The sequence below is a fragment of the Furipterus horrens genome, unplaced genomic scaffold, assembly GCF_987537825.1.
Source record: "Furipterus horrens unplaced genomic scaffold, mFurHor1.1.pri manual_scaffold_4, whole genome shotgun sequence".
Taxonomy (NCBI): Eukaryota; Metazoa; Chordata; class Mammalia; order Chiroptera; family Furipteridae; genus Furipterus; species Furipterus horrens.
The window spans coordinates 1,056,399-1,081,267 of NW_028327174.1; the positions used below are offsets into that span (position 1 = coordinate 1,056,399).

The window sequence follows — 24,869 nt, forward strand, 5'->3', positions numbered from 1 at the left end:
CGGCACTTCAGGGAGCGTCCTCGGGCCTCCAGGAAAACCCGGTGGGCTCATGGGCTGTGCACCCTCACGGCCGGCCAGCGCCCAGGAGGGAGGGTCCCCTCGCCACACGTGCGGTGTCTGGGGCCACGTGAGCTCTGCGCTGTCCCCGCCTCTGGCCACGCCTGCCACAGCCCCTCTCCCAGGACACCAGGGCCAGCGAACAGAAGCCATGCTTAACAAAGGGTTTTCTCTTTATTTTCATAATTTAGCTGAATCAACACAAAACCGAATAGTGTAAAACAAGAAAATGGCCGTCACATCTGAAGTCTCCCGGTCTCCGCCTTTGAAGGTGCGTACGCTCCCCATCCAAAGAAACAGGCGAGGGGGTGGGGCGGGGGCGGACGCGGGCAGGCCGGCCGAGGTGGCTGGGCTGGGGCAGCCTCGGGGCCCCCGCCGGCCGCCGCAGGAGCCCCGGCGTGCAGCCCGGGAGGCCCCTGGGGACAGCGCCCGTGCCGGCGCACCTGCCCCGCGATGGGAAGCCCACCTCAGGCGGCGCCTTCGCTCAGGACACATGCCGGAGTCCGAGGGGACGGAAAGGTCGGTTAAACGCTCCTGGGACCTGGGGCCGGGCTTAAATACGGGGGCGTTATGTCCTATCTTTAGTCTACAGGTGGGGGGAACAGTTGCTATATAGTTACTCCCCCCTTTTTAGTAGCGTGGGCCTGGTGTCCTACTCCCGTTAGCTGGGCTCGTAGGTGGAACGCTTCCCCGGGACCTCGGGAAAACGAAGGGCCTGGCCGAGGATGGCCGGGGAAGGAGAAACAGGACTGTCCCTTCTCATGGGGCCCGGGGACCCGGCCTCCCAGGGAAGGCGCGGGAAGGGGGTGCCCGCCATTCTGAGCGCCAGGGCCCAGCCCCGTGTCCCGACCTTCTGCCATGAAGACGAAGAGTCAGCGGGCGTCCGGCGGGGAGACAGGGGCCGCCCGCCGCCCGCAAGGTCTGTGAACGTGACGGGCAGGCAGAAGGGACTCAGTTCACGAAGAGAGGTGACAGTCGGTGGCCGCCGAGACAGAGGTCGGGGGGCGGACACCGAGCGCAAACCAGGCGCAGACGCAGGCCTTCCCGCGGCCACCGCCCACAGGCAGGCGGCGAGCCAGCGCGGGTCCTCGGCTCGCTGCCCACGGCCGCCCGCCGCACCCGGCTCCCGCGGCCCGGGGTCCGCTCCCCACCGCGCCCGCCCCAGAGCCTCTGTGCTCGCCCAGACACTGACTGTTAAATAGGATTTTCTACAAATATACAACATATAAAAACTGTTAAATATATAACTTTAGGCTTTGCAAAATACATTTAATGAGCTCTTTCAAACAAGTGTTACTTTAGTTTCCTTTCATTCGCTTTCTGGAGCTAAATGGCGGACCAGATGAGACGCCGGTGCGGGCGACCGGGCTAACATGCTCGTGGCGAGTACCGGGTGACCCCCTAGCGGGGATGGAGCGTGGAGGGGCGTGTCTAACGGTTAAAACAGAGCGATTTTAGTACGGTCGGGTCCATCTACGCACAGAGGAGCAGGCGCGCCCGGCCGTCCGTGTCCTGGGGGGGCGCGCAGGCCCCGCGTGGGGACATCGCCCCGCGCCCCGCAGGGCGGCGGCGTCCGCGGGCGGCTCGCCCCCTCTCAGGGTGCTGCCGTGTCCGTGGGGCGGGGGCCTCTGCCGGGGCCACCGGCGTGTCTCTGCCCCTGTGCCCCCCAGTTGGACCCGGGGACTCGGCCGTGGGGGCGAGTCCACGTTAAAATAGATTTGCTCTTTGGTCTATTGAGTATATACTGAAAGGGTAAGAAAATAAAAGTGATTCGGACAGTCCGGGGCACAAGGAGAGGCCGCTTCTGCGCCTGAAAGTCAGTGCTCCCGGCCGGCGCCGTCCTCTCTGCAGGCCATTGTCCCTCTGGCCGCCGCCTCCGGCTCGTCCGCGTCTTGCTCGGCGGGGAGGTGGGGAGCACAGCCAATGTCTGGCCGGAGGGGGGGCAGGCGCGGCTGGGCTCCCAGGGCCCTGACGCCGCCCCCGCATCCCAGGCCGACTCCTCGTGCAGCCGGACGCTCAGCTCAGCAGGCCCAGGGCCCAGGGCGTCCGCGCGGGGCTGTGGAGAAATGGAGGGGGCCGGTGGCAGGGACCGGGGCGCGTCTGCAGCAGGAGGGCCTTGGCGCGGGTGCGGACTCTCCAGGGAGCCAAGTCCCCTCCAGGGCCCCTCTGGGGCTGTGTTTGTCAGGAGACCTGAGGAGCAAGCAGAAGACGGTGGTCAGCACCCCGGACACGCAAAGTCCTTGTCGGGAACGGCGTGAGCCCAGCCGAAGTCCCCAGGGCCGGCCTGGCTGGGACAGCAGCCTCAGCAGGTGCCAGCCGACCTTCCCCAGGACACAAAACTGGGCAGACACCCACCTCCCTGTGTGTCCTGGGGGCCCCCTTGTGTCTGATGACAAGAAGGTGCCCGACTGGCTAGGGGGCGGGTCTGGGTCCCCTCCTCAGGTCTCCCTAACGGGGCCTCCCTCTGCACAGAGTGGGGGGAGTGGGGTGCGGAGCCCCTGGGAGCCGCAGAACTGGGAACCCTGCATGTCCCTGGTCACAGGACCCCCGCCTCCCTGAGTCCAGGGGCTGCCACAAGGCAGCCAGCTCACAGCCGCCAGGTCTGCGACGAAGGCCCCATGTCACAGCTCTGGGCAGCGGAACAGCCGCTTCTCAAAGGACAGAGACGGAAAAGCCACAGGCCTCCAGGGCCTTGTGACCGGGGCCCCACGTCCAGCACCCTCGCTTCCAGGTCCCGCTGGGCCGCCGGCTCCCAGAGCTGCTGGCCCTCCTCACTGGGGGCCATGGAGGTGCCACACAGGCCTGACCCAGACCCGGACAAAGCCCCAGGCTCACACCCCGCAGACGGGGGCTGGCACCAGTCGGGAGCCCCACCCCTGTAAGAACCGGCCCTGCCCGTGGGGTCAGCACGGCCTTCCCTGCGGCCCGTCCTGGCTCTGGGTCTGACCCCAACTGCGGTCCCGGACAGTGGAGGAGGTTGGGACAGGGACGGTGTGGAAGGTGCTTTCCAGCTGAGAGTCACATCCCCGACTTTAAATGGCGGATGCTCAGGGCAGGTCCTTGCCCCCCTCCGCAGCCCGGCCTGGTGACCCTGGCCTGCGCCGGGCTCACGGCCCCGTCCCAGCTCCCTCTCAGTATTCCAGGGGCCGGCCCCCTAGCAGGCCCATGTGACAGCTGCCTTCTCCTTCCCAGAGGGTCCTTCAGACACCCCCTCTCAGCACCTAGCAGGCAGCGGGGACCCTCCAGCTCAAGCTGGGCTCCCTGACTCCCAGACCCCACAGGGCCGTGGGCTCTGTCCACTCTACAGGCGGGTCCGGCGGCAGGTCCCAGGCTCCGGCTCATGCACCCTGGGCTCAGGCAGAGCGGCCCCCGGCCCAGGGTGGCCCCGTCCCTGCTGGGTACAGCCCCAGGGCCCACACTCAGAACAGCTCAGCCCGGCCCATGACCTTTGATGGGGGTGGGGGGGCAGCCGGAAGTGTCCTCCTGTCCCTTTGCTGCCACCACCAGGGCGCCCCACCCGCCAGGTCGCCTCCAGCTCTGAGGCAGGGCTGCCACCACCTCCCCAAGGCTTCCTTTGTTCCTGAAGCCACCGGCTCGCCAGGTGGGGTTCCGGAAAGGGCCCTGACCTGCGTGGATGGGCCCCCGAGGTGCCAGGGCCACGTCTCCTTTGTCCCTCAGCTGGGCTCGCGGGGAGCAGAGCCTTTGAGGTCGCGCCCGGCTCGCACCCACTGCCGCACGCCCCTGGCAGCATCGCGGCCCCAGCCACCACGGCTCGCAGCAGATCCTGTCCCAAGTTCACAGGCAGTGCGATCAAGGGGACCCGGGATGACGGGATGATAGGGGATGACAGGGGTCGGCGGGAGGCGGGTCTTCAAAGGCGGCGTCAGACACTGTCTGGCCGACACCATCCCAGCAGCAGCGGCGGGGGCGGGCGAGGGGCTCCGGAAGCTCGGGATCAAAGCCCCTTCCCAGGTGCACGTCTTATGTCCATGTTCAGAGGCAACAGCCACGTGGGGCGGGGCGGCCATCGCTGCCCGGCAGAACCAGCCAGAGTCCCCGGAGCCCAGCAGCTTCCCTGGGGCGCCGTTCACCCCCCGCATACCCATCCTGTTCAGGGTCCGTTCAGGGCCAGGTCGCCTGTGCACAGCTGTGCAGCCATCGTCACCGTCAGCGCCGAGCGCTGTCCCACCCCCACAGCGAGGCCTCACACCTGTCGGCCCCGGCCGGCTCTGCACTTGCCCGCCCTGTCGTGCCTGCTGCCCTCCCGGTGCCCGGAGCCCTCGGTCCCGCCCCCTGCGGTGCATGTCCGTCCCGCACCCTTTCCTTGGCTGCAGAACATTCCCGGGAATGGCTACACCACTTGGCTCCCCGTGTGTCAGCAGGGGGAGGCCAGTGCTGCCCTCCGGGGCTCTTAGGGACACACGTGTGCGAGGGCCTGAGGGGACACAGCCCTCACTGGCCCCACCGAGGACGCCACCAGGAGTGGGGCCCGTATCACAGGACGCTGTTTCCCAGGGGCACGGACACATTTTCTAGCTCTCTGGCTGGACAGCACCCAGCACTGTCCACAGAGGTCGGCAAAGCCACACACAAGCCGCTGCTGAGCCTGACAAGTGGCCCCCCCAGCCACATTTCAGTCCCCGGCCCCTGGCGGCCACCCTAGTCACCCTCTCCATGCCTGTCCCCGCGGAGCGTTTCAGGGACCCGCCGTCCGTGTTCTGCCCGACACCGGCCTCTATCAGCTCTGCCTCAGACACGTTTTCATTGATCTCCTGAGAGGCCGTCATTCTGCTGACAGTGAAGTAGCGAAATGGCCTCTCGTCCCTCCCGTGAGGCCACTGCGGGGGGCTGCCCGCTCTTTCGGGGGACAACAGCACGCAGCTTGCTGTGATCTTATGCAGGCTCAGGAGACCCGTGTCCCAGCGGGGGGTGCACATTCCAGGGGGCAACCCCCCAAATGCCAGCCACGCGAGGCCTCACGGACACTTTGCTGGGTGGTCCTGCCCGGCTCGCTGCACAGACTCACGGTCTCTGCTGAACGAGGCGACTTGGTCGTGAATGCGTCTGTCTCTGGGGACACTTTGGGCATCTGGGCTTCACTGGTCCCCAAAAGCAGTGGTCAGTTTTCCAGCGTTTGGGAAGAGATGCCTGCACAGTAGACCAGGAAATGTTTCTGAGCACGTGCCCATTAAAGCGCGGTCTGGGATTTTTACTGCAGGGCAGTCACGTTCCTCTCCTCCTTTTGCTGGTTCTGGTAACTTCCCCCAGAAAATCATCCCTGTACTCAAACCTCCCAGGTTCAGTGGCCGGCCCCCCGGCCCTGTGTACGCGCCTGCACAATTCGTGACTCCGGGATGCGTTTGTCTCGTCTTCCTCTCAGATTTACTTTCTAACGTAAAGAAATAATTGCATGTGACACAGGTAAGATGCGTCTTTATAGTTTTTCCAGAGGTGCGATGATCAAGTCCACGGCTCTCCTTGAAATTCATGGGTGTCTCTTCGTCACCTTCACTGGTTCCTTCCGTCGTTTCCTGGGGTGGCCTCTTCCACAGCTGAGTGACGGTTTCCATCCTTCCTGGCGTAACGGCGTGGCTGTTGGAAGACAGGACCGCACGTGGGCCCGTCTCAGCTGCCGGTCTCATGGCGTCCTCCGCTCCTCGCCCTTGACCTTCTCGGCTGCAGGAGGCGCTTAGCGGGCAACCTATATCTGGCTATTTTAAAACTCCATTAAAAAAAAAAAAAAACAGAGAACAAAATATGGGAAAAAGACAAAAACCAACCGCTACCTGATAGTCTGCTGTTCGGCAGAGGAGACGCGCCGTCCCCGGTGCTGTCGCCGCTGACAGGGAGCTCCGTCGCCGGTGCTGCTCTGGGCAGATTTCTGGTTCATGTGTCTGATCCGCACACACAAACCACGTGCCACTCGCTTTCCCTGCCGCAGTTTTGGAGAAACCCCGTTCTTCTTTCCTCCCAGTGGTGGCCTGCGTGGGATTCAGATGTGCCCCTCCCACGGAGGCCGGGTCTCCCCGACACGCACGCCCTCTGCCTCCCTCTAATGCAGGGAGGGACAGGAAGTGGCTCTGCAGCCCCGTCCCTGGCCGTTGGGAATTTGAGGCTGCGGTTCGCCTACGGTCACACCCCAGGACCGTCCGCAGCACAGAGGGTCGTGGGTCCCGCGGTCGGGTCTGCACCCCCGTCGCAGCAGACTCCTTCCCGGCTCCGCGTTTACCTGGAACCCACAGCCACCGTCCCTCCTCCTACAGGCAGCCCTCCGACCACCCGCCGCAGCGACCTTCGAGCGTGGCTTTTATTCACCTCCGGGAAAGGTGTGTGGGCGGAACTTCCTGAATCCGTGGGAGTTTAACACTGTCCTGTTTGCTCCCGTCGCCCAAACAGCAGGCAGAGGTGGGACTATCTTTCCACCCAGGTTCTGGGGGGACCCCGCCTTCCGTCTTCAGGTCCCGGCCCTGGGGGCTCCCAGGGCAGCCCGCCTGTGCCCTCGGAGGTGCTGTGTGTTCTCGTCCTGTCTCTGCTCCTTCTTCATCATCATCTGCACAACTAGCTTCTCTCATTCTTTCAACTCAATGACTTGCATATGGAATGCCCAGGTCCAGCCTGCTTTGGTCTTGTTTTAAATTGGGGGTTTTCTTCAGTTCCCCAAAATTCCTTCTGATGCTCCGTTGTGACCCTCATCTCGTTCTTCCTCCCGTTCCTGCTACGGTGGTTTCCCAGAGCCCCGGCCCTCGGGTTAGGTGCCGTCCCCGGCCTCTGCGCCGGCTTTGTCTCCTGGGCCGGGGCTGGTCCGCGCCTCTGTGCTCACTTTCTGCAGGGCCGCCTCTCTCACTGGCAGCTCCCAGCGCCGCTCTTCCATTCCGGGTGTCCGTGTCCCTCCCCTCGTTCACCCCGCAGACCTCCGGGGGGCTGCCTCTGCCCCGGCGGGCGCTCCTTCCCTTCTGGTTCCCGGATCCCGGGTCACGGAAGTCACAGACTCGGGCACCCCTGCTTACTGTGGACAGCGGTGTTCGGGGCGGCCCCGCCTCCCAGGCCTCAGCAGGCTTTCCTCTCCACAGGCAGCGCTGACACTTTCAGCATCACGCAGGGGTTTTGGAATTGATGTGTTTTTTATTCCCTCCTGAGCAGATGGAGGCCAACTGGACCCAGAATAAGCCAGCAGGCTGGTGGGGAGTCTGTCTTCACCCCTCCTCACGGCTCCTGCAGCGAGGAGGCCCTGCCCGGGCCAGGCCGCCCAGGTTGGGGAGCGCGCAGAGACCCCAATCCTGTGTGGCACCCACTAGGCTCTCCTGAGCGGGGTGGGGGCGTCTCCCCGTGGGGTCCTGTCCCACCTGCAGGCCAGGTTTTCTGCCTAAGCATCAAGGGTCATGCTCTTGTGTAGGGTGACTGAGTGGGTGACCAGGCCGGGCACCCATCCTCTGGCTTCTCCCGCCCACTCTGCCCCGACACGGCCGCCTCCTCTCCTGGCCCGCCGCCGCCCGGGCGAAGGACAGAGCGGGGGGCCCCACCGTGCTCGGCGGCTGCTTTCGGATGCCGCGGCTGCCTGTCCCCAGGTGCTGAGGTCGGGCTGGTGTGAGGAGGGAGTCGCAGGACTGCTCTGCATTCCAGGAGCCGGCACCGGCGCTAGGGTCCGGAACAAAGCAGAGCTTCCCGGGCGCCGGCCCTGCTCCTGTGAGGCTCCCAGGGAGGGTCCCACCCCCCGAGCCCACCCTCTGAGCCCATCTCCTTCCTTTGAGCCACAGGCTGCTGCTCTTTGCAGGAGCGTGGGAGCCGGGCAGAGGCCCGCGTGCCAAAAGCTCGGTCACAGACCTGCTGCAGGAGCGGGGCCTTCCTCTCCCTCCCGGGAGGACAGGGGCTGCGACGCCTCCCTCACCTGCTCCTTGCACATCCCACACCCACCTGTCCTGTGAAAACCTGCAGCCACACGGGCCACAGCCACACGAGGCCAGGTGCCACGGGAAGCCGAACCGAACCGGGCCTGGGCGGGCTGCTCCGTGGCAGACAGAGAGCTGCCTTCCCCGCAAGAGGCAGAGGGGGACTCGGGTGGGTGACAGTAACCTGCGTCTTGTCACCCCAGGCCTGCAGATGTCCGATGCCACCGGTGTCACAGAGGCTGCAGGGATTCCTGGGTGACCCTCGGGCCTGGGAGGGAGCCTGGACAGGACCCGGGGACCCAATGCAAGGAGGATGGGTGCCCCAACTTCCCAAGCTTGGCTGTGCTGGGGGCAGTGAACCACAGGGTCCCCAGTGGGGGCTGGGAAGGGGCAGACAGGGTGCACAGCAAGCCCCACTGGTTGGCCGATGAGGAGTTGGCCACCGGGAGTGGGGGATTCTACCTGCTGGGACACCCTGGACCTCCCTCCAGCTCAGCCCCCCCCCCCCCCAGGGCCTGCAAGCTGCCCAACAAGGACACTGGGCGCCTCCCTCTGTCCCCACCAAGGGCCCCTGCCCCTCTGACCGCTGTCGGCCACCGTGCGGGGGCGGGGAGGGGGTCACAGCATCCGTGGAAATAATCGGGCCAGGACTGCGAGTCCATCCTGATGCCGCCTGCCCTCCCCCCTCCCTGAGCCACACCTGCTGCCCTGAGGCCTGTCACGGGCACTGCAGACCCCCGGCCCCTTGTCTGTCCTGTGCAGCGGCGGGTGGGCCGCGGGGGCCGTGTGCACTGCACAGCCAAGCCCGCCCGCAGAGGGAGGCTCCGCGGTCCTCAGTGCACTCTGACACCGTCCCTGGGGTCCCCAGGCCCTGCCTCACTCACCGGGGTGTGGTGACGGTGACGCGGCCCCTGACCTCCCCAGGAGCCAGGGTCTCAGGAGCCGGCCCGCGGGGCAGGTCCTGCGGGGTCCCTCTGTCCTGTCTGCCGGCCGATTCTGCCCAGCTGTCGCCTCTGTGGCTGTGCCCCAAGTGAGGCCCCGGACCCCGAGGACAAACAGCGCCCATCCGACGAGAGGCTTGACCAGGACGCGGGTGGGGACGCAGGGCCTGCCCTCAGCGTGGAAAAGCCCCGTGTCATGTCTTGGGTTATTTTTCCTTTGGGTTTCCTGGGAATTCAGGTCATTTCACTCTCTGGTTCCCAGGCAGCCGGAGGTTATCCTCAAGCTCTCTCTGGAGGCTTCCATCGGGGCCTCCTCATGGCCCCTGCCCCTGGGAGAAGCCCCTCCGCGGGGATGCACCCCCGGCCGGGGGCTGTGCTGGGTGGCCCATCTCCCGGGGCTCCTGTGCCCGGATCTCAACACCCCTCATCTTTGGAGTGACGCCTCTGGGGCTCTGGGGGTGGCCCAGCATGAAAAGCGGGGTCCCCTGTCCCAGCAGGGCTCTCCCCTCTACCCAGGGGTGCGGTTCCTTCAGGGACGGAATCCTGGGTCCTCATCGCCCACCGACTCTGGAGGACGCTGCTGCCTCAGGCTCTCTCGACGGCGCGGGCGGGGACACTGGGCCGGCCAGGCTTGGGGTGGGACCTCCCCGCCGCGGGCTCAGGGAGCGTGTCCGTCCCGGGTCCTGGGTCCTGGCCTGGATCTCGTGCTGCTCAGTCCCGGAGGGACCTCTGTCCTCGGGCTCCACCCATGACAAGTGTGCTCACGTGGAAACCCATGCCTGTGAGTCCAGGGATTTCTGTAGGAAACACTTGTTTGAAAACGTCTTCTTCGTTTTTCTCTACTTTTGGATCGGACATTCTCCAGACTTCCTGGATTGATCCTCTAACCTATTTTTTCCCTTTCCGGTTTCCTAGGTCTTCAAAAAAATTCTACTCCGTGGCTTTGTGAGAAGTTTCCTGAATTTTGAGTCCCAAACATTCTGGGTTTTTAACAAACTCTATTACACTCACGCGCTCACGTCATTACATAATCTGTGCAGGTGTCTGCGCTTAGCAAGTGTGTGAAACGTGCGTGGCAGTGAGCGGTCACCGCGTGTGCCTGGCAGACGCAGCTCCGCAGGCGCGTGTGCCGGCTCTCGGGCCGCTCGGACTCGCGGCGGCCTTTTGTCCTGCGGCCCCGGGCTTCCGGCCCCTCTTTCCCGCGGGTGCAGGGGACGGGGGTGTCACAGAGTCACCGGGGCCCTTCTGCTGCCGTCTCCTGTCCCGCCCACTGTGCCCCTGAAATCGTGCCGCTTGCCTCTGCACGTCCCCGTCACTCTGCAGGGGTTTCCAGGTGGCAGAGGCAGGCCTAGGGGCCCGGAGCCAGTGACAGACCCGAGAGAACGCAAGTGCCCGTGGGCAGGGCCACGACCCTCTTTCCCCGCATCTGGCCCTTGGCACGTGCCCAGCGGGGGAAGCGCTCCCTGATCGCTGCCCACGTGGGGCGGGCCCTGGGCATGCCTGGGGCAGAAGGCTTGGCCGTCTGTCCTGTGGTCACTCAGTGGGGGCACATCTGACACACTGGGGCCTCCAGGGCACATTTTGGATCCAAGAACGTGGAGACGCCCTGGCTGCCGCTGGCCTCCCGGCCCCCCAACCAGTCAGCAGCCAGATCGTGACAAGACGGGAGCAGGGAGAGGGGTCGACGGGCAGGCTGTCGGCCGGGTCACGGAGCGTCCCCTCCCTGTGTCCAGTGGGGGGCTCTGGATGGCCCGTCCACATCACACCGCGCTGCCCCTGGAGACCCCGAGGCTGGCGCAGAACCTGGACAGCCGGGCGCCCACAGGATCAGGGCCGCTGCTGCGTCGCGCCCCTTGGCGTCTCCGCTCTGGGGGAGTGAGCTCTTGCTGTGACGATCTCCCCGAAACCCGCTCCTGAGCAGAACCAGACGGACACCCCTGGACTCCCCTCGCCCCCGCCAGGGAGGCGGCACAAAGCGCAGAATTCAACCGGGGAGCCTCACAGCCACTCTGAAAATGGATCTCAGTCTGGTGGTTTGTTCAGGAGGAGTGAGCACGGTGAGAGGAATATTCCAGAACACCAACCCCAGGCACGTGCAGCGGCTGCCGTCTGTGGAGAGGAGCGGCGGGTCCGCAGGAGGAGGTTCTGCTCGCCACGTGGGGCCGAGTCCCGGGCCAAGCGAGGGGTGGCCGGCGGCCGGCGGCCTGTCTCCGGGAGTGTGAGCCCACGTGGGGTGCCGGGAGGGGATGCTGTCCTTGACCTTGGGGACAACCTGCAGTCCACCTGAGTTGTCCTGCGCGAGGGCAGACAAAGGTCCATGGAGCAGAGACAGAGAGACAGGCAGAGCCTGGAAAAGCAGCAGGGACACCGGGTCCCCTGCGTCCCCCGGGTCGCGGTGCAGCTACTCCGGCTCCTCCTCTCGGGACACGTGCATCTCGGTGACGGCCCCGCCCTCTGACACAGGATGTGCTGTTTTCAGTGTCTTTTCCTCCCCGTCCTCAGTGCTGACAGCGATCCACTAAATTAATTTCACCACCCACGAACGGGGGGACGACCTGCTCTCCGAAAAGCCATGGTCTGGGAAGTGCAGACATCAGCATCTGTCTGGGGCCTGCATTTCGTTAATCAATTAATCAATGTGTCACACACGTCCATGGGCCCCAGGAGCGGGGGTTTGGGGGGGGGGACACGGGGCCTCCCAGGCCCAGAACCTGCCGCCAGCAGCTCTGTGTGGGGGCACCGCCCAGTGGGGATGGGGCTGCCCCTCCCAGACGTGGCCGTGGCTGGAGGGCGGACCCGGACCAGCATGCGGTCCCTGGGCTGGGACTGGCCGCCAGGAGGCCCAGCCACACGTGGTCCCTGAAACCCCGTCCCCAGAAAACCAATCTGCGGTCAGACGAGGAGCCCCGCGGCGCTGACCTGCCGTCTGCGAGGAGAGACGCGCTTTCTGAGAGCGGGACTGTCTGCTCCAGTTACAAGGGGTTCGGGTCAAGAGCTCAAGTAACCTTTCACAAAAGCTCTGAAAACAGGCCACCCAGGCCAGGGGTCCCATCAGAGCCACAGGCCCCTCGCACGTCCTCGGGAAGGCACGGAGCACACCGCTCTCCGGCGCCACCACACAGCCGCTCCGCGGGTCCAGCCCCGCTCCCAGGGGACAGGCCGCCCCGCTCGGCCGCACTCGCCCACGGGCCGAGGAGCGTGGCGCCTCCCAGGAGTGAGCGCCGTCCCCTCCGGGGCATCGAGGCCCCGGGGAGCGAGCGCCTCTCCCCGACGTGCCCCGGCTGTGGCGGGCGTCCCTCCTGCACCTGTGACAGGTCAGAGCCTGTGTCTACTGAGCTGAGGGCAGTGGGGCCACGGGGCCAAGGACAGCTTCCAGGCCAGGCAGACCCAGCAGAGAGACACCAGCTCCAGGGCCTGCTGACCACGGCCCGTCAGGGGTCACCCCCCCCCCCCTACATATGCACGTTCCATGGCTGTGAGCCCCGAGGTCCAAGAGGCCAAAGCAGACGAGCGTCTGTTCCGGTCTCGGTGAGCAAATGGAGGGCCTGAGGGGCGTTCCCACGGGGAGGGGCTGTGGGATGGGGGCCCTGCCCTGGCCCTCTGGGCACAGCCAACCCCCCAGACCCCCACGGGGCTGGGGTTCAGGGCACACGGAGCCGTGCAGGGCTTGGGGCCCGATGAGAGGTGAAGCCCCAGTTCACACACGAGAGCCCGAGGGGTGATGCCGGGGGTCCCACAGGAGCCTCAAAGGCAGGCCTGACCACGTGGCCGTGCGCACAGGCCCATGACAGCGGCTGGCCAGCTGGAGTCTCCCCTCTGAGTCCCTGGCTGGGGCTGTGCTCCCACCCCCGGGCTCTGGGGCTGTCCTGTGGCGGCCACACCAAACCTGTCCCTCAGCCTCACTGTGAACGGCCCATCCGACCCCCCACGGAGGCTGCCGGCCTGGAAGTGGCAGGTGTCCCTCTTGTCCTGTGTGGTCCCCACAGAGACCCTCCGCCAGGGCCCCGTGGACAGGACCCCAGAACCCTTTGGGGTCTGTCTGTCCTAATGGCCACTGTGCGGAGCCCAGGCCGGAGGACATGCCTGGATGACACCCCCACAACCCTTTCTCTTTAAAGGCCCCTTCTCCCTGGGGGAGATCCCTGGAGCCCCTTTGTTGGGGGCGGGGCTCTATCCTTTTCCCCAGAAACAAGACAACGTGCATTAACGACCTTTCACGGGTGAGCACAGAGCTCCCTTCCAGTCTGACACGCCTGGAGGGCAGCTCCGTCCAGCCACCCGGCCCCATCACACGCAGTGACCGTCGGACGGGACAGCTGGCAACGGTCTGCTGCAGCCCCGCGGGGAGGCGTGGAGCTTTGGGAGGAGGAGGGGCCAGTGGTGACCAGCCCCCTCCGGTCCCGGTCACTGCTGGGGTGAGGGCCACCCCCAGGTGTGCCGCACGGCCCGAGGCCCGCTCCTCCCCCCGGCGCCCCCAGGAAGGCCGTACGCACCGTGGTGGTCTTTATGCGCCCGCCGGGCTGCGTGCACGTCCAGCCGGACCGGTTGATGAGCAGGTCACAGCCTTCCCCCTCCAGGCACGGCCGCATGTCACACCACTGCTTGGTTCTGATGATCCGGGCTGCGGGGAGAGGGGACAGCGTCCGTCAGCCCCCGCCATGGGGACCCAGTGCCACCCTGCACACCTGCCTCCCAGGGACAGGGACGGCAGAGCCCGGCCTGGGGTCAGGCCAGAGCTCTGCTCCCCCCCAGTCCCCTAGCGACCCGTGAGTGCGCGGCCCGAGTCTGACGGGGCACCGGCCACTCTGCGTGTTGTGACCGGGGGCACGGCAGACTGTTCCCAGGAGCTGCCATGGCCCCTTCCTGTCCTGTCCTTTGTCAGCATCCACCTGAGGACCAGGAAGGGGGCTCCCGGTCAGGACAGCCCTCAGAAGCAGCGAGGGTGCTCTGCTGTCCCCCCAGGGTGGGCTGCGGGGCCGTGGCTGCAGGCAGGAGGCGCCTTCCGCCTGCAGGCTGACCTCTGGGGGTCTCACAGTGACCACGGCCCTCCCTGGGCCTGCTGCTGACCCAACACCGCTCCAGGGCAGGATGTCAGGGCTCCTGAGTCCCTGTCACCTGGGGGCGGGCAGGGGACAGGAGTGGGCAGACTCGGTGGCCGCGGAGCCTGTCGGCACAGGGAGCGCAAGCCAGTGTCCCCCGGCAGGGAGGGGCCCCTCCCCGATGTTGTGACGCTGTGACGGACGTTGTGGCTGTCCGCGTGGGTGGCCGGGGGCTCTGACAAAGCCCCAGAAGCAAGGGCTCCTTGTGGGTGGACACCGCCTGCCTCCCCACAGCCGCCCTGAGGAACCGCAGAGCCGCGTCCGATCACTTTCAGGGCGGACAGGGCGCCCCCAACGGCCCGGGAGCGGGAGCGGGGTCTGTGGAGGAGGGGCCCCGGGGAGACCTGGGCTTCCAGGCCGACCCCAGCCTCCTGCCAGGGGGTCACGGGACCAACGGGCCCACACAGCGCCCTGTCCCCACGCAGACCCCACTGCTGGAGAGCGAGGCCACGCGGGCCTCACGGCACAGAGGGACTGGAGGGCTGGGGCCCAGGCGCCGACGGCACAGACGTGCACCCAACGAGACGGACACCGTGAGGTGCGGACGCCCCTGCGCGAGGGGCAGTGGAAGGTGGGGTGTGACAGAGCCCTGGGAGAGGGGCCCCCCGCTCGGCCAGTGCTGGACACTGAGCGGGGCCGCCGGCAGCAGGGCCTCCAGCTCCACGGCGAAGGGGCCCGGGGTGACCGGTTGTAGCCGCCAGTGACAGCCCCAGGGCCGGGGGCACATGTGCAGCCGGCCAGCCCTGCCCCAGCCCGGCCCTCTCCCCGCCCCCAGGAGCGGGCTGTCCCACGGCCGCTCGCCCTGCGACCGGCTGCTCCTAGGCCACGCGGCGGACAGCACTGTGATCCCCCACGGGATGTGCCTGAAGACAGGACCTCTCAGGAAGCAGTTTGGGGAAAATAAGGTCACATAAGGGGGGGTCCTGATCTGGGAGCACCATGTCCTCCGGTCTTGTGTCCCCTTCCCGCCCTGTGAGGACACAGCAAGGTCACCAGCCGTCTGCTGTCCAAGATCGGAGCTCCGACCAGACACCGAGGGGAGATCCCTTACCTCCCACGTCCAGGCTCCGGGACGGAGGCAGACCAGTCTGCTGTGTAAGCCCCACCCACCCTGCCTGGGGGCCTTGTCACCGCAGCCCCAGAGGACTAAGGCAGCAGGGGACTCTGGGAGGAGGGAAGGCTTCTCGCTGCACTGAGAGGGGACATGCTCCGCGGTGGCCAGAGCAGCTCCCCACAGTTGGCTCGCCACCACGTGTACGAGGGCAGGGCCCCTGGCCGCCCACGGGCCTCTGACACCAAGAGCCGCACCAGGAGGCGCGGGGGAGGGGCACACAGCCCCTGGCACAGGGAGACGGCCGGTGAACATGGGTGTCAGCCTGAGAGGTGGCGGGAGAGGAAGCTGCAGGGAGGGGACAGGTCCCCACGGCCCGACGTTGGGAGAGGGGGACCCAGTCTTTCCCCTGCTGCAGCCATATGCCTGGCCACATGGCTCACACACAGGCACACACACCTATGTCCGTGAACACACGCAGAGAAACACACAGGTCCCCAAGTGCACACGAACAGGCGCATGTACCCGTAAACACATTACAGACACGTATGCATCACCTGAAACAGCACATGGGTGCACACAGGCACGTACATTCCCCTGCACATGCAGCCACACGTGTGGGGCCGCTGGTGGCTGGCCGCCTGGCACGCAGCAGGCAGGGGGACACGCGTGAGGAATGAACAGAGGAGCTGACACCCAGAGCTCGGCCCACGGTCCCCACCGGGCATGGTGGCCGGGTGTGCCGGGCCAGCCCCTGCAGAGGGCACTGCAGGCCGGCGCTGAGCACACACCGCCTTTGTCTGCCCGGGCGCCCACTCTCCCCGCCGCAGCCCACTTCCTGCTAGGGGCCGTGGCAGGCGCAGCGCCGGCCGCCACGTCCGGGGACAGAAGGGCCTTTCATGCCCACACATCACAGCTTCATCTCCTTTGGTCCAGACTCTGTGGCAGCTCCTGGCCTGGGGACAGTGTCCCCTAAGGGCTGACGGTGCTGAGTGACGGTGGCTGACGGTGCTGAGTGCCGGTGGCTGACGGCTGGGGACAGCGGTCACAGCCTGTTCATGTGCCACAGCCCCGAGGGGCTCCCACAACCGGTCAGGAGCACGGGGTCGTTTCTGGCCATGTCCCTAGTGCCTGTCCCCAGGCCCAGTGGAGAGGTTTGCCCAGCCTGGGCCTCTGAGGGGACAGTGCAGCCCTGGGACCCAGCCCGGCCCGGCCTCGGGGTGGCCTCACTCCCTTCCCCTCCCAGTCCCCCTCCGCCCCATGCACACACACTGTCCACGCGTGCACACACCCCACACGCGGACTCATATCCACAGCATGCACACAGGGGCACAGGCCTGCGGACTCCACCCCGGGGCTCGGGCTCCGGCCAGAGCGCCCTGCTTTCTGGGCTCCGAGGCTCCCTCTGTGAGGACCTCTGGGTGGCTGAGGACAAGAACACCCGGAGGACAGAGAGTGGGGACCCAGAGAGTACAGAGCAAAGGCTGAGGGAGGGGCAGGACAAGGGGGACGCAGGGGGATGCAGGCGGGCGGAGGCGGGGGTCCCCGAGTCGGGAGAACAGGCTGAGAGGGGGAGGGCCCGGCAGGGCGCAGGTCCTGGACACGTGGGCGGGCGCCAGGGCGAGTGTGACTGGGGTTAAGGACAGATGATGGTGGCCACGGGGTAACATGGGTGTGCGGGAGGGCTGGCGGGGACACTCCAGGGCAAGTCCGCGCAGCGAGCGGCACCCGGGAAGGACAGCCTCTCACCAGTGGGGCCAGGCGACGCCCCCGCCGCACGGGACAGACTGGCGGGAGGGCCCTCCTGGGCCTGCGGGGACGTGGCCTCAGGATCTCACCAACCCGCGTGGGGAGGGGCCCGGGCCCAGGGGCAGAACCTTCTCCTAACAGATGGGAAGAGCGCAGGAGCCCTCCTCCCAGCCGTCTGCTTACGTCGGGGTGACGAGGGCTGCGGCAGGCTCTGTGGTCCTGTCCACGTCTTTTATTTCTAGAGCAAGCGGGGCACCTGCCGCCATCGGGACGTCAGCCTGACTGTCGCCTGGTCCTCACAGGGGTCGGGCCACCACCTGTGAGGCAGCACCACCCTGCTGCTAAACGAAGCTGGTCTGTCGGAGCAGACCGCGTCAGGGGGACACCAGGCCCACCTCAGGGGCCTGGCGGGACGGCCCCGGGGGCCATAGAACACACACACACACACACACACGCGCGCGCGGCACAGTCACCACCCCTGCGGGCAGTGGGACTGCGCCTCTGCCCACCGAAGGCAGGATGCTCGGCCCGCGCACGGCGAGCCCCCCGTGAGAGCGTGGGTCTGCGCAGGCTGCCTGCCCTGTGAAATGGATGCTGCACGTTTGAGTATCATTGGTTTTGCCGTGTGTTCGTGTTTAATTTTTAAATGGTTTCGGTTGATTCCTGTTAACAGTTAATGAGGGCTCCCGGGCCTGGTGTTTGCTTATGTTCTTGCAACGTTACAATAAAACCATTTAGGTCAATAGTGGGGGAGCAGGCGAGCGCCTGTCCCTTGGAGCACTCACAGGACCTGAGGCTGAGGAACACGGTCGCCTGCGCACGGCGAGCTGGTCGGGAGACAGCCTGAGCCTCTAGAGGGGCCTCGGAGGAGGGGATGCTGACCCACGGAGCAAGCCGGGCCGAGCATGGGAGCAGCCAGGGCTGCAGCCGGGGAGCTCCCAGGAGACCCCACCGCCCTGTGCCCAGCCGAGGGGCTTCAGTGTCCGTGACAGCCCCCCTGGGGTCAGCCAGTGGCCTTGGTGCTGTGGCAAGGACACGGACGCAGGCGGGTGCAGCGTGTGCAGCGCGCACGGGGGCGCGGACGCAGGCGGGTGCAGCGGCCGCGGGTGTGGTAGACCTTTCCGTGTTGTTTGCCGCTGTCCCTTTTTCCCCGACCCCCTCGGCCAACCCCGAAGCTCAGGACCCGGGCCATCGGGTGGCCTTGCTGGGGCTGGAGGCCGGTCGCTGGCCCACTCCCATGGCAGCCGCTGCGGCGCAGGCGGCAAACGTGCTGCTGACTTGGGTCTCGACAGATGGACAGGGAGGGACAAGCAGTGCTGATCACCAGGGACACTTGGGGACGGCTGCACACTGCGCACAAACTGACAGCTCCCTTGGGAATAAACTGTTTCTTCCTTTCCACCAACACATGAATCTGCCTGCTTCACTCAACAGCCTGGAAAATGAGTCATCCGGACCCGAACCAGGGGGGCTGCAGGGGAGGCTGTGGGCGCCAACGCAGAGCCGGTCACAAAGGACGAGGCCCTCCGGGACCGGGCGGTGGCTCTCTGGCAGCCTCTGGCCCAGAAGGATATGTCCCCAAACTGTCCCAGACCTTGCCGGTGACAGAGGGATTGGGACCCACAGAGAACGGGACAGCAGACATGTGCGCGTGGACACCCTCGTTGTACACGCGCAGGGATCAGCACGTCCCCACCCACGGTTACACACACACAGTCCCGGGTGGGTCGGACGTCCCGAGGGTCCCAGGAGACTGTGCTGCGTGAGGCCTGAGGCAGGACGGCTGCAGACAGGTGCTGAGGCCCTGCCCACCCCCCAGTGGTGCCAGCTCAGGCAGAAGCCCGGGGCCGGCCTCAGAGGGTACCCTGGTGGCCCCCCAACCTGTCCTCAGGTGGGCCCCGCTCCAAGTGCAGCCATAGACTGGCCCCCCGGGCTGCCTGGCCCTAGGGATGCGGAGGAATCAGGTGAGCGCTGCCATGGTGGGGCACAGGGGGGCTGCAGGTGGCTGGGACACCCCACGTACCTGATGAAATTTACTTTCCTCAGCCCCTCTCCCACCTGAAGCACATTCTGAGCTGCAAAGTCACATTGAAAACGCCCACGCTTGGGCGCACAGAGGAGCGAGCCGGTGGGATGGAGCAGGGCCGTCAGCCCGAAGGGGGCGGGGCGGGCAGGCGCCTTGCTGGTCCCCACGGGACCTGTGTGCTCGTTTCGTGCGTAACGGCCACGAGGACTGAGTGGGCCTATCCTCACGCCACAGATGGGGACAGGGACGCTCAGAGGTCGCTCAGCCCGGAAGTGCCCCATGGGCCCTGGCCAGGCCCCGCGCCTCTGTGAGCCCGTGACCCCCTGGCTGGAAACTCACGGGGTGCACTGGCTCCCAGAGGAGCAGGTGGGTGGGCCGGCGCAGCGGGAGAAGTGAGGGCGGCACCCTGGGGCCGGACCCACAGCCAAGTCCCCTCAGCGCTCACAGCTGGGCCCGCTGGGCCTCAGTCTCCCCGTCCGTCCGAAGGGGTGACAACATCTCTGGTGGGGGACGGCTGAGGCCTGAAGGCCCCCCAGCCCTGGGCGCTGCTGGCCCGCGGGCAGAGCCTGGAGCACTTGCCACAGTGCCCTTCTGACGGACAGCCCGAGGGGGACAGCCTGCCAGGCAGCGACGCCCCGTCCGTCCCGCTGTCCTGGGGGGACACGGGAAGCACCCAGACGGATAGGCCGTGAGTCCCTGAGCCGGGGGGAGAGGGTGCAGGACAGGCTGTGGCCGACACCGCCCGCCTGCGGACCCGGCCTGTGGCCTTTGGGAGGCGCAGGGGCCTCAGCCAGGAGCGGCGTCTCCCACCAGCGGGGCGGGAGCAGCTGCGGTACCTCTGAGGTGCCGCCCAGGCCGCCTGCGGAGGGGGTGCCTGTCAGGGTGACCCAGACTCCAAGGCGCAGAGCCACCAGCGGGTCACAGCAGCTCGGACTCAGTCAGCCAGCGCGGCCCATCCGCCACCTGGGTCAGCCGAGACACGCCCTGAGCAAGCGACACGCAGTCCCTTCCCCGCCGCGCCTCCGCGGGGACACCTGCACTTCCTCTAGATCTGCAGGACCCGGGAGCTCTGTGTGGCCGTCCGGCCCTGCGTCTGCTCCGTCCCGCATGAGCACGGGTCCCGAGCGACAGAGGGGCCAGCCCTCACCCGGGGAGGAGGGCGGCGGGGGCGGGCAGGCCTGGCTTAGCGGCGGGCGACGGTGCCCACGCCCGCACACACAGGGACCCTGCATGGGTGCGTCCACCGGCCGCAGGCCCCGCCAGGGGAGGTGGGCGGAGGGGAGGCGGGAGCCCCAGGGCCACAGAAGCGCACGCTTCCTGCACCACACGGTGCAGCCGGGTGCCGGGTCCCGGGAGGGACCTGCGGGAGGAGGCAGCAAGGACCTGAGCCGCGTCACGCCCTGCGGCCGTTTCCGGTCACTCTGCAGGTCAGCTGCGGCGCCTGGTTCTGCCTCCGCCCGGGACCTGGGGAGGTCAAGGGTCTCCTGTTAGCCCCGGACTCGGGACACCCGCCACCCACTCCCGGAGCAGCCTGGGGGTCAGGGGGCTCCAAGGCCTGGCCGGCGTCGCTCCCGAGACCCCGAAAGCAGGAGGAAAGGGGCCCCGTCCCCTCCTCTCAGCGCTGAACCTTTAATCATGGAGGAAAAGAGAAATCTGCAAAGCTCGGATTACGTCTTAAAATCAGATGAAATTTTCTTTCCATAACTTCTAGACAGCATAATTTAGTGAGCGCAGTCTCGATAATTATTTTTTCTTTAAATAGTTACTGTAGAACGTATTAATTTTCAAGATGGCTCTCTGATTAGCGTGATTCATTAGCTGCCTGGGAACTGTCCCCACCGGCTCACAAGACTGGAGAAGTCCCGGTCTGTGATTACTGGACAGTCCCACACAGTGAAAAACACTCCAAATTTGGGTAATCAGATTAGATTGAGAGAAATAAAAACAGTTGTCACGCGCTACCTGCTTCATTATTTCATTAGAATTAAGAAATGTAAGTAGAGAGAAAAAAAACCCACTCCAATCATTTTTCTTGGGTAATTTTCCACAAATTGACAGAAGCTGCTTAAGAGGGAAAGAAAGAGAGGCAGCCAGCTTTTAATTTTAGCGTCTGGAGAGAAAAGTGCCGCCCTTCTGTGCGGGGGGCGCAGGGGCCGCCGCGCTGGTGACGTGGTGCAGCAGCCATGGCAGAGCCAGGTCGCCACGGGGGACGGCCACACGCTGCTCTGTAGGAGACGGGCCTCCCTTCCTTCAGAGGCCAGCCCTCCCTGAGCCACCTTCCGAGGCCGAGGCCCGGGGACAGGGGGGCTGTGCTGGGGCCCCTCCCCGGGGAGGTGGGGAGCCGCGGAGGCTGAGCTCACCCACAGCCTGCTCAGGGCGTCTCTGCCCGCAGAGGGTCCCACACGTGGCCTGGGACAGATTTACAAAGCCACCCTTTGTCTGTCTACCCCACTGTCTGCCTGGGTGTCCGCTTGTCCATCCACCCACCGTTCCAATTATCCATCCACCACCCACCCATCCATCCACCGCCCACCCACCCACCCACACATCTCTTCCCATCTCTCCCTCCTTCCGCCCCACCCTGAGCGAGCCTCCCTTCCCCCAGGGGTCAGAGATGCTGCTGGGAAGGGCCATGATCCCAGGGCTCTGGGACACCCCCTCCCGCCCCCCTGCAGCTTCAGAAGGAGGGGGAGGGGGAGGGGAGAGGCTGACTCAGCAGCCATGTGGGCCCCGCCCAGCCTCCCTCTGACTCCGCCTACGTGCAGTGAAAACAACACCCCGGGGACCCCTGGCCTGTCCCCTCCTCTGGGCTTCTGGGCGCCAGCTCCCAGGGGAGCGGATGGGCGGGGCAGCAGGACCAGTGAGCACAGCGTTGTGGGGCCAGACCCAGCGGGGGTCAGTGGCCGCAGAGGAGGGAACCAGGGGCTCTCTGTGCTGAGCTGAAAGTGGAACCCTGAGGGAGCAACCAGTGACCCCGTCAAAGGACGGGGGCGACGGGCGGGGGGCTGGCAGGGGAGGGCCTGGGGGCGCCCTTAGAAATGGAGAACCATGCAGCGGTCATGGAACTAGAGGTCCCGGAGTCTCCCGGGGGATCTTCTCCAGACCCGCCCTCTCTGCTGTCCCAGGTCACCACTGCGCCTGCAGAGCCGCGTCCCCTCCCAGAGCTGACGGTGTGGTGACCGCTGGCCTTGCTCACATGACGTCAGCCAGCAGTGCAGAGGTGTGCCAAGGAAGCACACGCAGCGCACGGGTTCCCACACTCTGTTCCGTGTCCCACATGCAGGAGTGACGGGCCAGAGGCCCAGGTCACCAGGAAAGTGGGCCACACATAGGGAGTGCGCTGCCCAGAACCCACCACCAGGAACTGCGCGTCCACCCCCCACCCCCCACAGCCGATGCGAGGTCACGGTGCCCCTGCCGCCGCGAAGTCCCCTGCCCCCACGGGGCCTGCCGGGGCACGTGCCAAGCTGAGTCAGGGCAGCCCCCGCGACCTGCCGTGTTTGCAGGAAGGGTGACCTCTGAACCCAGGAGTTCTGCACGTGTGTTTTGTCTTAGAATCTGAGAGGCGCCTCTGCTGGAGCTTCCCACTGGGTTTGACACTTTGCAAAGTCTGACTTAAGTAACGGGAAGTAAGTCTCTCCTGGTGACCACTTAGCTCACGGGCTGCATCCCCTTGGGATCCGAGAGTCTCTGCATTGGGGGCAAATCGGGTTCTGGGCAGCGGGAGCGGCTTCCGTGGTCTGAGCCTGGGGCACAGCTGCCCCACCTCCCTGCCACTCCGTTCCAGGTAAGGCCTGGCCCACGGCCTGGCCCCGCATCCCCGTCCTCTCGCCCAAAGCTTCAAGCTGGCCCGTGCCTCGGGGTCTGTGAGGACCTGCCAGTGAGCGGAGCGCGTCTGCCGAGCCAGGAGGGCAGGACCCCGGATGGCGGGGCCCGCACCGGGGACAGGAAATGCATTCGCGGCGCTCATGGAGTCTCAGGCCACCCGCGGGCTCTCGGGCCTGCGTCCCGGAAGCTCCGGCCCTATGCCGAACGCGCCTGGTGCCCTGCTCCCGCCCGCACTTCCCACCTGGGAGGAGGCAGACATGGAGCCGCGTGACCAGAGGTTCCCCCGCGCCCGCTGCCACTGGACACGTGTGACACGTCTGGGGCCCCTGGTCTCTCCCTGGCTGGATATGCCCCCCGCCCCAAGCTGAGGGCTGCCGTGTGTGAGAGCCCCGGCACGCACGAGGAGCTCAGCAAACACGCTTCCCTGGGTCTCCCAGCGGTGGGGAGGCTCTGTCCCTGCACGTGCCCGTGGCCCCTGCTCATGGGGGCCGCCCTTCCCCGCGCACATGGTGTCTCCTGGTCAGCTCGGGGGCTCAGGACTGGAACCGGGGTGAAATGCGCCAGGGCGCAGTGGCAGAGGTGAGGGGCGGGCGGGAGGCGGGGCAAAGCCCTCCGTGCCTTTCTGGCCTGGGGGGGGGGGGGGGGGACGGCTCTCCCCTGGTGCCCGCAGAGGAGCAGCAGACTGCAGTCACTTGTGACTGCTTCCGGCAAAATCGGGCTCCAGCAGGGCCGGGGTCTGGGCGCAGCAGGCGAACCCCAGTCCTGGAGAGGAAGTCCGGCCTCACGCCCTGGGGGTCGGGACCTCGGCTGACTCTTGGGGCAAAGGCATGGCACCGCCTGACGGCCGCGGCAGCCCACGTGACTCCTAGGGACCTCGCTGCCCGTCCCCACTTACACGGGGGAAACTGAGGCCGGGGTGTGGGCCCAGGCCCTCTGTGACGAAGGGCTGACGGCTGCGCAGCCCGAGCGCAGACAAGCTGCTCACACTCAGGGAGGGGGGGCCCTCCGCTCACGCCCCGGGCCCCGTGTCACCGGGAGGCGCGACCCTGCCCTGGCTCTTTCCCTGGTGCTCGCCCATCTCTAATTTGGCCCCGTGTGCTGTCTCCCATCACGGCGATTGTTGCGGAATCTGCTTCAGGAGCAGAGGCTCCGGCCCCGTGGGTGTGCGGGAGACCCCGTCCTATTGTGGGGCCAGGACCACCCCGCCCACGCCCGCCGGCCCCGTCTCCTGCCCCCACACGCGTCCTTGTCCCTGCTGCACTCCCCACGCCCAGAAGGCGCTTGTTCTTGGCTCCGTCTGCACCGCGGCCGCAGCCCACATGCTGGCGCCACGGGCGGGCGCACAGCGGCCCCACAGCACCCACGCCTCCGGGCCGAGGGGAGCACAGGGCCCTCCTGCCGCCCTCCTCTGAACGAGGGGCTCTGCGGGTGTCCCCTAGTTTCAGGGAGGGGATGGGGTGCAGGAGGCGCATCGGTGGGGTGGAGGGTGCCCAGGTCCGGAGCCAGAGGTGACTGAGGGCTGTGGGGTCCCGGCTGTGCCCCAAGTCTGTGCACGGGACTGGCCACTAGAGGCCCCCGCAGTTCCCATGTTGCGGGCGGGGCATTTCCAATACCAGAGACTCGGATGGAGACTCACAGAGCCTCACAGGAAGCCGGGGGCCAGCGCCAGGTCTAGGGTGGTCCGTCCTCCCGGGGACGCTGCCCCACCCCACGTTCCAGGTCCTCCCGCCACCTCGCTGCCCGTCACTGTGACAGGCACTAGGGACGGCCCAGGACACGGCATCGAACTGCAGTAACAGGGATCAGTCCAGCGTCGGTGCCTGAACAAGAGTGTCGTTTGCAGGCTGTGATTCAGTCAGTAAAGCCACCCCGGCTGTTGTGAGGATGGTGTCACATTCTGAGGACAATGGACTGGGAAGGTCACCCCGTGATCCCTGCCTCACACGGCTGCGGGCCCTGGGAGCCCTCCCGCGGGGGCACAAGAGGCAGGAATGCCAGGTGTGCCTGACGCCACTGCAGTTCCCCCGCGCGGTCACAGCGCTGGGGCAGGTGACGGCAGAGGAAACTATGACCCAAATCTGGGCCGGGAAGTTCAGAGCTGCGGTCCAGTTGGCCTGGAGCTTCTGGTTACAAAGGCCACCCATGGGCCAGCCCTGCCTGGTACCCACAGTGCATCTGGCTAGAACAATCAGCTCCAGGTCAAGCCAGAAACACGGGTCCTCAAATAACCAG

At 66.4% G+C, this 24,869-nt stretch overlaps 1 protein-coding gene across 1 annotated transcript in view; it reads right to left on the reverse strand.

The window, feature by feature from the left end:
* Positions 1-212: 212 nt before the first annotated feature.
* The window catches only part of TAFA5 (TAFA chemokine like family member 5), a 106,297-nt gene continuing 81,640 nt past the window's right edge, over positions 213-24,869 (reverse strand). Inside the window, exons 5-6 of the mRNA XM_090272183.1 lie at positions 13,378-13,505; positions 213-2,247 (exon numbers count right to left, since the gene is read on the reverse strand). Of these exons, the coding sequence (XP_090128309.1) occupies positions 2,239-2,247; positions 13,378-13,505 (137 nt within the window). The 3' untranslated portion in view covers positions 213-2,238. The remainder of the gene's footprint in view (positions 2,248-13,377; positions 13,506-24,869) is intronic.